Genomic DNA, 18,907 nt, shown 5'->3' with positions numbered 1-18,907 from the left:
ACATTACTAACACACACCTCTCAAAGAATCCAGTGAAGAGCTGTTTAGAGGTAATGACATAGACACAATAGGCATTCATTGTGTTTTTTTTTTCACCCCGAATGTGATCGTGGGGATTGTTAAAAATGACCAATTTCCCTTTTGTTGTTTACAAAATAAAACAACTAAAATCACCCGTCACCTAAAAATAGGCTCTGTTACACGAGGTGAATTCTGCACAACTGCTGACTTATATTGGCTTTGCTGCAAAGAGTTAAATGAGTTGATCGATTCCCCTCCTACAACAGCCTGCAGCCGTTAGCTTAGCTTGGCACAAAGACTGGAAACGGTGAAATTGGCTCCGTCTGAAGGTAAAAAAGTCACATACCTGCACCTCTAAAGCTCACTAATTACCACATTATATCTAGTTTGTTTAATCTGTACAAAACAACGCAGTGTAAACATGACAATTTATTGTTTTACTGTTCCTTGGCTCGGAGCACTTGACAGGCAACCAGCAGAGGCAAAGCAAAGTTTCTTCTGCCGGCCAAGAAATAACTCATAACCCTCCATAACTCAGCAAATTGTTGTTTTTACTCCTCGGTATTTGTACGGATCATACGAGGAATAATGTGTTAATTCATGAGCTTTAGAGGTGCTGAAAGGCAGATTTTGTTTCCTACACACAGAGAGAGTCTAGCTCCTTCTCTTGTTTCCATCCTTTCTGCTAAACTAAGCTGATTGGCTACTGGCTCTAGCTATGAATTTACCGCACAGATGTGAGAGTCTTATCGTCTCACAGCATTAATAGAATTTCCCCAAAATGTCAAACAACTTCATGGCGTGCAACTTGTTAACTTTGGAAAAGCCTATCTGACATGGTGTGAATTTGATTTCCCACCTTCCCCAAATGCGTTGGAGAGCTGGAAGGATTTAGTGGATCCAAGAGCCCTTGGAAGGAATCTTAATGTCTAATGTTTCTAGAATAGGCAACGCTCTGTATCTGCTCTTGTTTGCCTTGTCAGTGTGTTTCTCCGTGTGCGTGCCGACCAGTACCTACTTTGCATCGATCTGCAAGGCCTGGAAATCTGAAACTCAAGGAGGCCTCCTGAGAAAATACACCGACGTGTGCAGAAACAAACATACAGACACACACACACACTGACATTAGTTTGGCGCTTAAGGTTACTTGCATCAGTGCCTGTTCAAACGGCTGCCACTCAACTGAGGCACGGAGGAGCGGGGCTTGGACCGCTCGCCCCAGTGCCCACCCCTTAACATTAGAAACATGGACAGGAAGTCCATGTTTCTCAGGGCTTTTTATAGGACCTCTACCTACGCTTACATGTTGCATCAAAATAAAGCTCAGCATGCAATGCGTTTGGTAAGGAGAGGAAGTGAGCTGGTCAGATGCAATAAAGCGTCTCGCTTTGGAGCTCTCCTGTAATTTGGACGCCCGAGGAGGGACATGGAGAAGTAAAGGTAAAGGTGCTGCAGCCCCTATTGTCTCATGGTCTGTGTCATCTATGGAACTACAGCAGATAGTGAGCACCTGAGTTGATAACCAATTTGATCATGATGTTTTAAGAAGAGTAAACCCAGCACAGAATAAACAACGTGCAAATATGTGGCAAGATGTTTTAGCCCCGCCCTTGGTGTATCCGAGCCAGGGACTGTATGCTGCCTGTGTTATGGCTTTGTTATGGTTTTGGCTGAGGTTGGGATTAATGTGGGTAATTGGGCACCCTCAGACTAAACGAAGACCTGCCTGTGGAATTGGGCTTGGACTAGTTGGAACAAGAGCTTTGAATGCTGCAGCGGGTAATGCTTACACGAGATCTCTTTGTTGTATTGGGCATGGAGCAGTGTTGAGGCCTGGCTTGTGCCTCTATCTCCTGTAGCTCTCAGGCCTTGCGGTGTGACGGAGGGAAAGGCCTCATGGCTGCCTGCGGAGTGCAGAAGCCCCCGGTGTGTTTTTAATCAGGAGCAAGGCTGGGAGTCATTACTGGGCCTGGATGCTGAGCTCATTGTCTCCCTGACACCCGCTGTGGAGAGGGAGAGGAAGACACAGAGTGAGGGGTGGGGGTGGTGACATAGTGTGCATGTCAGATGTAAAGAGGTCTCAGAGGGTCATCCCTTGTAGATTTATGTGGACAGAAGAGAAGGAACAAAGAGGAGGACAGTGATGAGGAGAAGGGATCCACAGGGTAGAGGAGCAACGAGCATCAGTTTGTTATCAGATCAGGACGATAAAATGTTTGATCAGTCACGTGACGGAAGCGACAGTGCGTCGAGTGATACTTTGGCTCGAGGAAAGAACATTTTCTTATGCTGTCAGAGTTGTTCAAATTCACAGCGTAATCATTATCGCTCATTATTATGAGCTTCTAAGATACACACAATTTTTTTAACATTGCCTAGAATCCTGCCTTTTTCCCTTCTGCCTTTCTTTGCTGTTTCTGCTATGTCTAGATTCAACCTAGCAGGGAAAATGAGCTGACCTCTGGTCTGCCTCAAATTCCATCTGAGTCTCCCAGGTAACAATGCTTTGGGGTATGAATGCAATAAAAAAACCTGCATTATTACCTCCACCAACAAGGTTATGTTTTTGTTTCGTGTGTCTCTGTCTGTTAGTTAGCCAGATATGCAAAATTACTGGAAGGATTACTACAAAACTCGGTGGAAGGATGGGATATGGGTCAGGAAGCAACCTCTAAAAATTTGGTGTTGATCCAAATAAATGGGCGACTCCAGGAATTTCTTTCGCTTTCTCTGCAGCTTTTTTCTTATAGAGCTCAGTCAATTAGCGGTAGCGGAGGTGTTCATACACATGCACAAATGCCGCTGTTGAGTGCAATAAATTGAAGAGTGACAGGTACAAAGACTGGGAAAAAAAGCAAATGTAAAAAAAGAAAGAAAGAGGTGGGTGTGTGCGTCTTTTGGGTATGTGCATATCTGCAGCAGAAACTATAAGGACTGACTGCGTGGACAGTAACTGTATGGATGACAGCACAAGCCAGCACACGGAGAGTAGCGCTTCAAATCACGCTGCACACAGCTATACAATGCAGCTATGGGGCAAGACACCAAGTTAGAGATCTCTTATGTTATTATGTGTAAAATAAACGTTTTGCTTCATTATGAAACTGTGGCAGGACATGTTAGAATAGGACGAGCCGTCACTGCGTTGACATAGCGAGATGGGGCATTTGCCATCAGGTTTGGGCTCGCAGAGTGCCCTCCTAGTTATGGGATTTATTTTTGTCCGTGTGGGAGCACCCCAAAAAACTTAGAAGACAACATATTGACACTTTGCTAGGAACCAGTTGCTTATTTACACACCTAGCATGTACAGAGCAACGCTAGCCTTCATGTGGAGTCAACAAATGTAAGTTCATTATTTATTCTCCTTTTGGCTCTGGTCTTGTTTCCATCTACTCCAGAGAAACATGTTACACTTTAGCTGCTAATGCTCTCTGATGTAAATTTTCTTTTCTCTAGCTTTTTTGTTGTTAAAAAACAACCTCCTGTGTTTACAATGGCAGTAAAGATTCCAACCAAAACAATGAGCTGAAAGACTGTAAAACGCCCCGTAGAGCTGAGAGATGATTCTCTTGTTGGTTCATTTAATACGCGTGACGACTCTCATAGCACATGCTGTACTCGATCCATTATGAATACAAAGCTATTGATTTTCTGCCGCTACACGGTCGGGATTGATGCTGTTCGTCGCTGCAAGTTCACCCAAAGAAGCTGGGATTTTCTTTCACAGTGCGAGTGTAGCCAGACTGAATGGCGGCTCTGCTGACGCCTCTCACAATCAGCCTTTTGTGGGTGGATCCAACATCTTGTCAATCCAATTACAGCTTACAGTTTGCTTCCATGGCTGTTGTAGCTGGGTTTCATAAGTGAACTAGCCTGCAGACATTGTGACAAATTAAAGGAAAGACATGAATAAGTGAGTCGGGGAAAAACAGTGGGGGTCACTGAACAGTGACTCAAGACACTTCATGTTCCTTTAATGCGTCACCCACTCGTGCAGGTTGGCGAAGGATCTTTGTCTTCGTAGAGTTTTATTCCAGCGGTTAAACTTAAGATCCTGTGATAGACTCATGATGACCTGTCCAGCGTGTTCACCGCCTCTCGCCCCAACATTGGCCAGGATTGGCTCCAGCCACCCCCGCGACTCTCAGAGGAAACACGGTATAGCTAATGAATGGATAGATGGAAATTTTAGGCTGCAATTTAAAAGCATTTACAAGAAATACTATGAAATAATCGTGGGTGTAATTGGTCACCATGAAACCATTTTCACTCCTCCCGAGTCACAGTTCACTGAATTGAACCTTTGCCACCTGTCAGTCCTGCATGTTGGCTTATGCTTCTCATCACCTGCCACCGAATGCATATGAGCCGTAATTTGCTCCCCGAAGCCAAGACGTTTCTCCACGGCTGAACCCGAACTCCTCTCGAGTAGACCCAGCCCTGTTCAGGGAAAATATAAAGCACGAGTGACCCAGCTGTGGTTGTGGTCTTTTGTTGTCGTTTGCCTTGTTGTTGTTTGTGTTGACTTAAGCCCATGTATGATTTTTGTGCTTTGCTGAATGCCACACAAGTCCAGGACACAGAAACACACACACACAGAAAGAGAGAGACAGTAATGTCTAATTGTGGGGCAAAGTTTATAAAGATGTGTTATGATTTTAACGCAGCACATTTTTTTACGCTGAGCTTTGTCAACGAGCACATCAATTGTGGTGACTGCTTTTGACTTTTCTTTGCCCATTAGGGTTTCTCACTCATCTTGTTTTCGGACCCACACAATGAAACACGCCTGTGGTAGAGACAAATGCTAGACAGAAAAGTATAAAGCTTAAAAAGAAAAAAGAAGTCCATTAACATTTCTCGGATTCCTTCACTCTGCCTTCCCCTCATGTTATGCACTAGTGTTACATCTTGGCTGACTTCTCCTTAAACTGGATATTATTTTATTTGGACTTGGGCCAGAGCTCAGGAGCAGCGGCCTTAGCTGTGTAAACAGCTGTCACCAGCAGGAGTCATAACTAATAGGTATCCCTAGACAGGGGTCACATGTAGTTTACATGTTTACCAGCTAATGGCTTTAGAGATGGTACTGCCTTGGAGCAGTAATGGACAGTAGTGGAGTGTCATGGACAATGCTGGGCTGGTTATCATCATCAACGACCATGAACACATATGCATATTCATTGCTAAACAGTGTATATACTTAGATAGAGCTTAGTATTTAATGTTATTTAATGAAAACAAGAGAATAAAGAAGAAGAGACAACTCCTTTGGCTCATCCTGCATCTTGGAACATTGTTGTAACAGCAGCCAAAAGATGACAACCCAATTTGCTGCTTGTTTGTAGCAGTAAACACTGCAGCATGTAGACACAAGACAGGTACAGCTCCATACATCTGCCTCCATGAAATAATACACTAAGCGACCTCAGTGCCACCCAGGAAATTTGGATGCATTTCTCTGCTTCTTCATCCAAAAGTTCTTTTTTTACAACATCCAACACCTTTGTGAGACTCTAGCTCACCTGCATACCAAAGCTCATGTTTTTTTTTTTGTGGCAACAGATTACATTTCAGCGCCCAGGAGCGCCATGTAGTGCTTTAACGGAGAGGAAATTAATTTTGCACCACGGTTATAGATGTTCATTTTACTGCTCCGTCCTGGCCTGTGGAATACACTCATCCCTCCTGCTTTATGAAAACATTTATTCCAGGTTCTCAAAGGGCACTTTAGAAAAGAGAGGCATACTCCTGAGGGCTGAGCTTGGCCTTTCGGAGCCAACACAAGCCGCTTTCTGTTAAGAGGCTCGGGTGGTGCCAGCCATTCAGGTGCGGTTCGAGCGCTGGTATGAGAACACAAGAACAGACGTGACCCAGACACCTGCTAGAGGTGGAGGTGGACGCTCTCATCTGGATACACACACTGCTTGAAAATAAACTGTATATCATAGGCCTGTAAGAACACCTCAGATGAACTTCTCTTTAAAGTTAGTTTTGCGTGTGTGCCTGCACTAACCTTCACGTAACTGATCAAGTAAGACAAGACCACATTTAACAGCTAGGACAACATGTTGGCTGTGTGCAGCTTCAGTTGGAAAATCTCTTTTTCCAACATTTAACCCCCTTTTCGCCACATTGATCAAATATTAGTGTGGCTGTTTATCTAGTATGAGGCAGACTTCAGTTAGGTGAGAAAACAAGCGAGCTTGTGTCCTTTTCCCATGAAAAACGCGATGTAGATATTGGATCCAGGCCTGTTTTTCTTTTCTTTTTTTTGGGGGGGGGGGGGTGGTAATGCTTTGATGTTTAGGAGTGTTTTTTGTGGCACGCACCATGTGTGAAAGTGAGACCAGTTCTTTGCCATCTGTCCCCTGTGGTGCACTCCACTTTTGACCCAGGCGATCACCTCAGATCTCCCTGCAGGCCTATGCGGGCGAGGACGTTGTATCTTGTTAAAAGGTTAATGAGGTGAAACCTCGTGGCATGTCGCGTCTGCTTGAGATCGGTATATCCCAAAAATATAATCCAGAATCTTCTAAACCTAAAGGGTAAAAGGACTTTTACTTTTGATACTTTCAGTGTAGTTTGCTTCTATCACTTTTGTATTTGTAGGAGGAATAATTTAACAATCTCGACAAAGGCAACAAAAAAAAAAACAAGCAAACAAACAAACAGAGCTTTAACTCGAGGGCCAACGAACTTCTTCCCCAACATTTGCCAAATCTCATGTTCATCAGCAGGTGCACAGTAGCCACGTTTTTTGGTTGTAGTAATTATACCAAACCCCATCTGCTGATGACCATGAGATATGGCAAATGTTGGGGGAAAAGCTGATAAAAGGAACTCATGATAATTCTGTGAATTTAATTATTTCAGATTTGATCGACCAGTCACTGTTTAACCCTTTCAACACGTATCCTCACTTCCAGTGATTTAATGGTCAATCCATTTTTTTTCTACATTTAATTAAGGGAATGATTTGGCTATGTCTCCTAGCACTCTCACCGACAGGAAGCAATAAAACATTATTTGTGCGAACACATTTTTCTTTTAGTTTTCAATCTGTTCCATGACACCTCAGCAAAAGACAAGTATCTCCCCATCTGGATCCACATAGACTGTATGTTGAGCTTCCTGGCAAGTAAGAAAAATCTCCGTCCAAGTCTTTTGTTTTTCAGATGTGTGAGTTGGAGATCGGGATGAGTTTAGTCAAGGTGATGACAAATGGGGGAAGGCAGAGGGGAACACAGGTAGGGGTGGGAGAGATGGAGAAATTCAGCTCAGGGTGCAAATATGCCAAGCCGGCCCACCGACTGCACTGATCCTCTCCTGCCATGTCCTCGTCACACGGCCAAGTCCCGCTCAGCAGCATGTGCTTATGTGTGTGTGGGTGTGTATGTGAATGAGTGAATTACTAGACTTCCAGCACATTGAGCAACAGGTGTGAAAATTAGGTGTGAGGTTTATGTGTGATAAATTACCAACATGTGGGCTAATCTGAGCCACTCCACCTTTTTTCTCCACCCACCTATTCCCCTCTTTTCCCTCTTCTTCCTTCTAGTCTGAGGGGAAAACACATTTCTCCCACAGCTTGAGGGGGAGTGTAAATACTGAAAATTCAAAAAAAAAGTTCCCACCCTTTCCCATTCTCTTGGGGCTCGTTTCTTTATTTTGTACCGCTTGTGCTTCATCTTTAGGCTGTAATGTGATTGGTTACTGTCATAAGCCTGTCAGAAAGAACATATAGGAGAATAGGAGAACAAAGACGAAGTTACATTCGTCTGTCTTATCTCACTCGTAGACCACCGTCTACATTGCAACCATAGTTTGTTTCTACGTCTTTTAATTTCTTGGCTCCATGTAACTGATGTGAGTGATCTCTGTATTTCGATGCCTGGACAGTACAAGAAATTATGAAATTTCTTCTTTCTCTTTCTCTGCAGTTGCACATAATTCCATGAAATTGTTCCATGTTGGAGATTTCTCCCAAGAAAAAATGTAAAAAACTAATTTCCTGAAAAACCCACTGTATTTTGCAAACACCTCCTGGACAGTTGAACTAATAATTTCCAAATGTGGCGTGCATCATCCCTGGACTCTTATGACTTAAAGCCATAAAACGATTTATTACACTCCAAATAGTTTTGCAGCTAAAGGTCAATGTGTTTTTGGCACAAATTTAGAAAGAGAGCCATAATTCATCCAGTTGGATCTTCAGAAATCGTATGAATGTCATCATTTAGTCGTCTCATTATTGACTAAATCTGCAAAGTGCTTCGTTGGCCCACATTTGCCTAGTTGCTTAGAACCTGCATGTTTCAATTTGCGGCTGTATTTTAATGCTTAAATACACAATCTTAGAACAAACTGATCTTTGATCATGTGTTCGTGGAAGGTATGGTATGAGTTCCTGAGAGACGTTATAGATAAGTGAAAATTTACGGGGGAGTTTCGCAAGAACATCGACATGATTCTTTGATAGAGTGAATAAAGATGGTTGAGGGGAGAAGAAGAAAAGCTGGCAAGAAACATAAAACACATGCTCGTCTTCTGTTGCCTGCGCAGAAAGAAGTCCATCCTCATGGTCGTTGTTTCACTCCCATCGTGCTTCCATTCCTGAGGGTATTAAATAAAGCGCTTTTTGCACCTGTGCTCACCAACCGTGGCGTTTACAGTGAAGTGAGCATCAACGAGAGAATCAGAGACAGATGCTGAGTGGTGATGACCTGTGCCACTCAGCTGGAAGTGCCAGGTTGAATTCCCTTTAAGAGACCACGACTAGAGAGAGATTATATATTGGTTTTAGCCTTGGCGTATGTGCGGAGGTTGGAGCGCATCGCCTCACGTGAGAGAGAACCCCGCTCGGTTTGGGATATTCCAGTCATTATATTCTCATGAAGTGCTGCCATTTGCACTATATGTTGGTGTGACCACTTCATAGCTGTGCCATAAACACATAAAAACAACACCAAAAATAACAACCTCACTCAACTATTTTTAGGTAGACTTTTCCCTCCACTGGAACAAACGCTAAACTGATTAGACGGCTGCATTGTCTCAGTGCGTCGTTTAATTAATGTTGACACTGACTGTGAACAGATATTCTGTTGTTTTCGGTGTCAGGCTGGACTGTAAAATGTTTAACGGGGCCACAAAGCCGCAGTGAAGAGGCGATTCTGTTACTTGGCCACCACATCAAGGTCTTCCTCTTAGTCTTTTCCCCTCGTGTGACCGTTGAGCTTTCCGTGGTGGTCAGATGTCTGTTATGGTCACCGGTCAAAGTGTCCATCAGTGTGGCGGAGAGTGTGAAAAGACGAGCGGAGCAGACTGTGACATTTGGTTAGGTCACCTTTTTTATTTGAAATTTTCCTCAAACAGGAACTACGAGGTCTCTCACATCATGGGATCCAGATGTGGGATATGACCCAGGACACGGGATTTAAGTCATAATCCATCATAAAGATATTAATAAGGGAGCGGACCGATCCGGGCCCTTTACATAGACTTGATATAGAGTGCAGGGGTAAGAGCCATGATGACCTCAGCTGGACAGATGGGTGAGAGGTGCAGAGATCGTTTCCAGGTTGTCAGCATCTCTATCTGACTGACCACATGTTCACAAACATGAGGGCAGAGCGGAGCTGCTCAGTCCACCCTGCACAGGTCACGTTCTGTGGCCAGCGGAGACATGACGTGTTCTCAATCTTTTCATTTATCCGAGAGGAAAACTACCAAATGATTCCTTTAATTCTCTTTGTTTCATGTGGTCATCCAACGAGTCTGAGTCAGTTTTCTCACCTGCATGCGACTGTGGCTCAACCTGTTGACTCAAGGCAAAGTAAATTACCCTGCGCTTGTGTTTTATTGTGCACTAAAAAGTGTAGCTTTAAATTGGCCGACCAGTTTCCAGTTGCCTGTTTGAACTGAGGCTGCCTGTTTTACCCATCGAGCGCCACATAAAGCACCACCCTTTCAAGTGAGGGTTCAAATCTCCCTCGCTGCACCACTGTGCCCGGTGGATCTGTGTCGCAGGGGAACACTCTTCTGGCCCTGATCTAAAAGGTTTGACAGCGAATGTGTTTGCTCAGTCTCTTGCTGCAAAATCATTATATGCAGCAGGACTGTCCTAAATTATAAACATGTGCTTACAGTATGATCTGTTAAAGTAAACTGGGGGGGGGGGGGGTGAAAAAAATGTAGATCCTAAAACCTGACCATTTCCAGCTGTAAAGGAGTTGGAGGCAAGTCCGACATATTTTCTGCTAAATTGGAACATGAATGTGCCTTCAGCTCACACAGGCCCGATGTACCCACAGGCTTACCCATTCTATTTTTTTCTCCAGCAACGTTTGAGCTAAGTGCGATTTCCACTTCCATGACAAATACAGACACGGGCCCGAAAAAGCGGCCAGTTTGATGTCATTTTCCACGTACGAGCTTTTTAACGAGCTCAAACAATGTTGAGACGTTACAACAGCTGGTGAACTGCGGGTGTGAGCGTTGACACGGTTGGCTCCGCTGCTTTTGTTTTATAGCTACACAGTGTAAGCCTGGATGCTTGGGGTATAGAACAAAGAACCAAAAAGCTGCTGCTGCTGCTTCTTATAAGGCTACATCAACACTACTCTGTTCTCATTTGAAAAAAGCATTTTCAAAATAAAGCAATACTCTGTCCACATGCCTGAAAACGCATGTCCCATGACGACTCACACACGGAAGTCCTTGGTTGTTAAAATTGCTCAATGTAGGGCAGCATCGCTTGTAATTGATTATCTATGTTGTGTTCTACACTGGTAGCTGAGGCTAATGCCCATTGTTTTCTTCTGGAAGAGGGTCATGTTATAGGAGCCTGATGAATCAGTGAAAGTTTCTGTTCTGAATGAAAAGACGTTCCAACGTTTTGGTTTTTGCTCATCCAGACTAAAAAGGTGCCAGCAGCGTTTACAAACTTTGTCTTTGCAGCTTTAAAAGTAGAAGACATGTACCTGGAGCAGAGTTGATGTGTTTTCAAATGAAAACGTAGTGGGTTAAGGCTCAGTCCGCCACCAGTCGGCCACCAGCTCCAACGCCTGTCCCTTATCTGCCCTTTCCCTCTCCCAAGCTTTCTCTTTTTTTCATAAAAAGTAGAGCAGCAGAAAGCTTATACCATCATTTAGGGAGAACAAGGGAGGTGGACAATAAACAATAATTGTCTCAGTGCCACGAGGAAAGCGTATAATTCTGTTGGTGACTGTGATGCTTTCCACATGAGAGCACAAATCTTCCTGACCTGCTGCTGCCATATAACCCCAAAACCTGAGGTTTGCCATTGCTGCCTCTCCTCCATATGACTTTTATAGTTAGTATAGATTTAAAGAATAAAGTGAATTACTTTGTTTTTGTCGTGTTACTTGACGATACCAAACTTTGTCATGTACGCTGTACTGTAACAATGGACAGTGTAGCTGTTGGATGGTTGCATTCAGTCGTTATTATTAGATTTACATACCAGGGGCGCTTGGAGAAATGGAGGACTGTGGAAATAGAAACACTTGTTTGTAATTCGCTGCAGCTTTATGATTCCTTCCTCACGTCTGCTGTATTTTCAGGTCATCTCAGTAGTTTATGGAGATGCAGGCTTCGTCCTTTTGGTGTCTTGTGCCATCATTTTCAATTTGAGATCATATACGACTATGACAAACTAGGCTGTGATCCAGACAACCATCTCACAAGCCTCTGTTAGATATATTTGGTGCCAATATCATCAACTTATAACGTGAATTAATGTCACTTTACTTATGACATTTACCTCATGATGACCCAACGTTCTTTCTTTAGGTTTCTGCTGTGGAGGAAGAATCATTTGTCCATATCATTGGCAGTGGTGTCAGGTTAGAGAGGTGATAGCTGGATCTGTCTTTTAAGAAAATATTTTATGTGTTAACTGAATATCCGACTCTGATGGATGTGAGCTGCTGAGAAGTGAGAAAGAAGAATGCAACCAATAAAAAAGTTGCAGACTACAAAAAGTTTATGGATGTTTTTGGCATAACTTAAATTCCGTTCATAAAAATGTGACCTATTCAAAGAAATGCAAGCTTACTAAAAATCTAAAACAGATTGTATCATGGACTTCTGATATGATGGCTTTGACTAAATCTGTTTATATTTATCATGTTTTTTGTACTTTATTGTATTTTTTTCAGAAGTACATTTGATAGTCAAATTTAAAGACTTTAAAATGGTTGCAAAGTAGCTTTCAGCTTTCAGGAGGACCTTAAAATGTTTTTATTGATGTCAGCCTGCAAAGGCTCCACGTCAGTGAATGTAAGAATGTTCTCTTGTTTTCAATGTTAAGTTCAGGGCTCTAAAAGAAACAAAAAATTATGTCCAATTTGCCTTGTTAGGGTTTCGGGTTGCAGAAAGTTCGAATTGGTCAATGTGAATGGTTTCATGTGTAATGGTAGGTGAATAGAGAGCAGGAAGTTAGCTGGCCATGGGTGGAACCTCCTGTATATGTGGAGGTTTTTGGCAGCCCCGAGCGCCATCTGTCACGCTTGCTTTAGACTCGTAAAAACGTACCTGAGACAGAGTTTGGGGTTTCTGCTGGATCTCGCTGCCGTCCTAATTGCTCCTGAGCTGCGATCAGAGCGAACCCTCCTGCGAGCCTACAGCAGTATTGAGTGAAAAGTGCTGTGCAGCTAACATGCTATTGTTCCTCATGTTGTAAGACTCTTTTACAAGAAGTAGAAAATTCACCTGAATAGTCCAGATATTTATTGCTAGTGAAAATGTGCAAGGCCCCTTTAACATATAATGTTGATATTCTTGGCTTGAATTTTGAAATATAAAAAATTACTGGTCTTGGATTAGGTTTCTGCAGATATTAGATTTTTCTTTCTTCTATCCACAATACGATAAAATATATTTCACCTTTCAAGACTCTAGGTCCTCCGTATGATTCAAAGGAATACTTTGACATACGAGAACACCAATAATTAACTCTCTTGTAAATATGGAGCTGGAGACAGCTGGAGATTTTTATAACTGACTTGGCTTTTAAGTTTGTATTCCTGCAGATACATAGCAAAGGTCTGAATCTTCTCGTCTTTTAAAACACACACGTGAGTTAAATTTCCCCCCCTAGATTCCTTTAAATCGACGATTTGTTATACAAGAATCATCGGCTTCGGTCTGGGTGTCACAATATATGGTTGATGAGTAAGGCAGGGTAAAATTGAAGCATCATTCATGTGGTTCCTGCACAAGAGCTGCAGCTTCACACACTACTCAACACACTGAGGCACTTATGAAGCCTTTGCATCAAAACGTCCTTGTCGAGGCTTCCTCATTGATGCCCACATGGACTCTGGCATTTTTAAATATAATACTTGAGGATCAGAGAGATCCTCAGATAGATGTCAGAAGTGGGAACTGCGGATTTGTTTTGTTTCACGTAATATGTATTCTGTGGTTGAAACCTTAAACCTCATTGGTCCATCGTGCACAGGGAGGGGCACTGCCAATTGACATGTGCACGCGTCTCATATATGTCAACATGTATGGCGAACCTGGCATCCACAATCCCATGGTGCACTTTGTGCGTGGCTTTTTCTGCATATCTAGGTCACTTCTGGTTCAGCGTGATTGACAGAGGAGACCCCAGAAGAAGGAGCTGTGGCATTGTATGATTTGTGGGGAGAGAAGAGCCGTGATTGGCAGAGGAGCATATGTCAAAACAAGATTGGCATTTGGACAGGTTTTTGAAATGATCTGCTGGTGAACAGGAGAGAGATACACTATGCAAAACAAAAACCACATCTAGATCTAAGAACACAGCCCCCAACACACTAAAATTACAGCGGTCCTGCCAAATTAGGTTAAGCTGCAGTGATCTATTGAGACTTCGGAATCAACACTATACCCATTCCCCTTTGATTTAGATTTTTCCCTCTTTGATGCAACTTAAAAACATGAGTGCTACATGCATTGGTAAACTGCTTTCAATTGTCATACCAATGAAGCACGCTACGATCAAACTTTTCACACATAAGCCTTTTTGTAATTACCATTTATTTTCCCTGCTGTAAGGAGCCACTGTTATATTTCTTCATTAGACCAGAGAGTGTTTTCTTTGAGAATGGCAGTCAATGGATTGATGTAGAAGTATGCAAGACATTAAGTCAGTAGTGTAGGACGTGAGTTGGACAGCGCTGCTCCAGACACTGTGAATTGCAGCCCCCTTCCTGACATACCTGTGGCCTGAGCCTCCAAAGCTTTCCACAGACACACACACATAGACGCTTATCTCTCAAGACCAAAAGGAGTTTTTCTCCACCATATACCTTCATTTGCCTTCAAACCAGTTTTACGGTGAGTCCAGGATGTTGGGATCTGCTTCATTCAAGCAATGTGTGCGTTAGTAAGATTAGCAGCCAGCAAAACAAATGTTTAACAATGAAGAGCGACCATGATCTTCAAGCCAGACCCACGAAGAGGCGTTTTTACTGACTGTAATTTCTCTGCTGATTGACCGGCCAGTGATCTAAGATAACCGCAATCCCAGATTTTATTTTTCTATTATTGTTTGGATAGTATTGTTTGCCCACTGTTAATAGTTATGATGAGCTGGAGCTTCCCAGTCTGACAGCTCCCCACTTTTGCCAAGTTGGCTTTCCCTTTCCTTTTCGGTGTTGTGTTCAGGTTTGGCGAGGGCAGGGGGAGCAAATATGACCGAGTTAATGTGAATGTCAGTTTGCTGTAAACACATCCGGACTGTATATTCGACAGAAACATATGGTTAAGTATTGAGTTTTGGTCTAATGTTGCAGCTGAGTTTTAGTGAATGGAAGGACTGACAGAATGAAACTGAAGATTTGTTTGAGAAATTCTGTTTGTGGTGTTACCTGACGGGAAAGAGAAACACTTAAATACAGCTGTAATAACTTTTTTCTTTTAAATGAAAGTGACATTCACTGTGTTTTCAGCAGTTTTAACAATTAATACATATTAAAACATAAAACAATGTAACTATATTATAAGATGTAGATGCCTGCACATTGTTTAAAGTTTAAAAAGGCATATTATTAAAAAATAAATATTAAGTCAAAACCCAGCTATAGATTTTTTATACTATACTAGTATATCCACCATATGGCTCTGAAGATGCTGTAATGAGTTGAGAGATGTACAACCTACATCAGTACCAATGAATTAAGAAGTAAAACTTTCGACACCAGATTGACAGTTGAACATAGGACACAATTTTCCATCTGATAAGTGGACGAGCCAAAGCGAGTCATAGTTTGGGGTTTTCATTTCTCATTCATGACATTCTGAGCGAGTGTCGACTAGAGGTGAACAAGACACACACACACAGACGGTGTGTGTGTGTGTGTGATGAATAGGCTTGGAGTGAACATCCAGGCACTGCTGTGATCAATGGGGTGTCGCTGTAAACCTCATCCCTAAAGACCATGAGAGACACGTTCTGATTAGCAATTAATCTTACTTCCATCCACCCCAGCTTTAGGAGAATGAGCAAAGTTTGGCAGAGCTAGTGTACCTCGCAGAAGACCGTCCAAGGCAGCCACTGACATCTGCTGACTGATTTTCACATGATTACAAACTGATGCTTGCACTGGGCCCACTTAGCACTCTCTTTCGTCTGCGTGAATCTGTTCAGAGAAATCTAATATGCGGATCCACAGCCAGTAAAACAGGCATGCTCTGCTCTGTCTCTCAGGGTTTGTCCAGTTTGCTGCACAGTGTTTTATGTAGCATTGTGGTTGGTCGCTCCGTTTGAACGGTGCTTGTGATATTTAAGACTTGGCTTAGATTAATCGAAGTGTCTCTCGTTTGGGGAGATTGGATTCGCCCAAGGACATTTTCCTGTAAACGGGACGCTAAGGAGTTTACATTGAAAGTCACTTATTGTGGAATAGACTGTCTTTTTACTGGCTCCTTTGTCTTCCACAGGCAACTTGAGCTGAGGCCAGAGCTACTGAGGTTTTGGGGGCTTTCATCAACTGTCTCAACACAATGGTTCAGGAGGCCAGCTCCGACCAGAATTAATACAATATTCACATTTATAACCAATCGGCACTCGAATGTTGAGAGGGGAACTAGAGTTTGCGTGAACGACAAATTTTGGAGACTGACATATTTACTGTGAATTAGAGAATTTCCTGCTGATATATCTATTATGGTTGTTTTGGGTTTTATTCTTGTACTTGGGTTGTTTTGTACTGGTCAGCCCTCCCACAGTTAAAACAGTTGTCTCAAGTTCACCCTGTTCTTCTCAATGGGTGAAGTGAGGGTCAAGACAGATGAGTGATGACACAACACTGTTAAAGAGTTCTGCTCCTCTGTTGCTGCTACAGAATAAATAGTGCTCTGAACCACCATGCAAGATGCATTTTTTCCATTGCGGCCATGGCTAAAGCTAACAGCGGCACCCACCCACATTTAAGACTGCTACAATCTCTCAGGGCCTCAACACATGATCAACAGAGTGAGCTACGGTCACTGTGGTATAATACTTACCCTTACACAACTGGGTTTTCATCACTATGTATTGTATTTTGTATTCAAATTAAATTAAACCCAAAAGAAGGCCAAGACAATAATCTTGCCTCAGAAAGTTTTTTTATGCAACAATTGCAAAAAAGAGGACTTTAGGGAGGGCAGCACATTGGTGTGATAGTTACAACTCGGTTAATTGGAAATGCCAAATTGACCGTAGGTGTGAATGTGGTTGTAAATAATTTGTTTTTATATATCGGCCTGGCAATTGCTACCAATACCTGGCAAGCACTAGTGAGCGGTCCAGGGTGTACCCAACCCTTTCACCCAGTGTCAGTCGGGATTGGCCCCATCTCTCCCCACAACCTAAAAAGGTATAAATAATAGATGGATGGATAGATGAGGTGGATTTTAGTCAATTGAAAAAATGTTGGATGTCACCCCAAATTAATGTCAATTTTCAGATGCTGCTTGGTTATTTTGGTTGATTTATCAAGACACCTCTGATCAATGTCAGTTTTATTCCATATCATTAATCACCTTTGCTGTTTTCTCATCTGTTTGTCCTGCAGCTAGCTATGGAGCGTACCCCATCTGTAAGGGCTGCTCGGTGTGCTCCAGGGACAACGGCTGTGTAAACTGCCAGCCCAAACTCTTCCTGTTTCTGCGGAGGGAGAGGATGAGGCAGTACGGGGAGTGTCTTCACGACTGTCCAGCGGGATACTACGGCATGCGCAGCCCCGAACTCAACATGTGCTCCAGTAAGCCCTCTCCAGACTACTCCACCCAACCTCTCTCTCACTCCACCTCTACCCCTCAATCTCCCTGACCTATCCCACTTACTCCCCCTACCCCATCTTCCCCAGACACACAAACACACACTCCCTCAACTTGCTCTTTCCCACAATACATGATTTATGGTCACTTATCCAGAGGAGACACACATATCTAAAAATTTGAACGGCTCATCGGTTCATACAGGTGGATGTAAGTGGTGAAGCTTTCTCTTAGCAGTGCCTCCTTCTGGATTTTATTTTCTCTTCTCTTTAAAACAAATGTTACACCTGCATTACCTAACATCCTATAGCTACAAAGATGTTTGAAGTCATGAAATCCAGGTGCAAATGCAACGAAGAGACTCTCAAGATTTGGCCAAACTGATTCTGACAACTAAGGCTCGTACCATCATATTAAGAGAAACATGTAAAAAAAAAAAACAGGCCTTTTGGCAATGACATTCAATATCACTTCAACTACAGACATGATTATATATTAGCATTAGAGCATGAAGTTAACTTACTTTGTTGACGGTCTGCAGGGCTTTTGAATTGAGACTTTCACCAGACAGTGTAATTTATTGGCAGTCAAAACATTTTTTGGCCTAGAACAGAAAGTCGGTTACAAGTGCGTCCAGATCCTCCAACAACTCTACATTGATTGAAGTGAGATAAGGGAAAACAAAGCATTCATTCTCTAGATTAATAGTGTATTTATAAGGATGGAAAATGTGATGAAATTCTACTTTTATTTATTATTTTAGTGGTGGAACTATTTTTCTTAATAGTCACCCTCTTTTTACTCTTGTGTACTGCAGTAAAAGTAGTAGGCTACAAGTTTTTATTTTTCATTTCACTATGCTGTTTTGTGCAAAACATTGTTTTGGTTTCCTAACTTGAAACAGACCATTCCTTCAGTCTTAATTATGTTTTACCATTAAAAAAACAACTGCTCCAAACAGTAACATTTAGCAGTTGACATGTTCACATGATTCTTGTTAAAGAATAACTCTAAAGTCCAATTAATGAAATGTTTCCCTTGCCTCCCCATGTAGCACCCTGTGTTATTCTAACATTGAATATGCAGAGCGAGAGAGAGCTACACAGTCTGAGGTATTGGCTGAGGGTTTCATATGAAAACAGAAAGGAAGTTGAACTATTTAGTTCCTTGACCCAAACTCCAGACAAATGCAAACAAATCACCAAAATGAAGACTGAAAAAAAGTAAACAAATGTGTAAATGCAAATTAATGATTGCTTTTCATTATTAAAAAAGCATGTTGAGACAGCACCAGACAATTTAGAAGACTGAATTTTCCCTTGTGAATCACCTGGTCTAGTTGAGATTCTTCTTCAATCTAGGGTAGTAATGCATGAATTAAAGGTGCAATATTGTGAAAACAAGTTTCAATTGCATTTTCTGTTTATTTATTTTTTAAAAAGTAAAAATATAAAATAAAAAGTTGCTTCACTTGCTATCGCCATTCCAAAAGCTCCTCCACAACAAGATGGCCACAAAAACTTTATGAGCCAAGAATTTGATCCTGTTTTCATGTGGAAAGTAGATTACTAGCAGTGCTGTCCAGGGTGGGTAATAGCTCCGA

General features: G+C 42.3%; 1 protein-coding gene across 1 annotated transcript in view; it reads left to right on the top strand.

The window, feature by feature from the left end:
* The window catches only part of rspo2 (R-spondin 2), a 56,091-nt gene that overhangs the window by 6,177 nt on the left and 31,007 nt on the right, over positions 1 to 18,907 (top strand). Inside the window, exon 3 of the mRNA XM_069537668.1 lies at positions 17,100 to 17,288. Coding sequence (XP_069393769.1) covers positions 17,100 to 17,288 — 189 coding nt within the window. The remainder of the gene's footprint in view (positions 1 to 17,099; positions 17,289 to 18,907) is intronic.

This window comes from Paralichthys olivaceus, chromosome 13, assembly GCF_024713975.1.
Source record: "Paralichthys olivaceus isolate ysfri-2021 chromosome 13, ASM2471397v2, whole genome shotgun sequence".
Taxonomy (NCBI): Eukaryota; Metazoa; Chordata; class Actinopteri; order Pleuronectiformes; family Paralichthyidae; genus Paralichthys; species Paralichthys olivaceus.
Note: the sequence above shows the minus strand (reverse complement) of the source record. Positions and strands in the feature narration are given on the sequence as shown.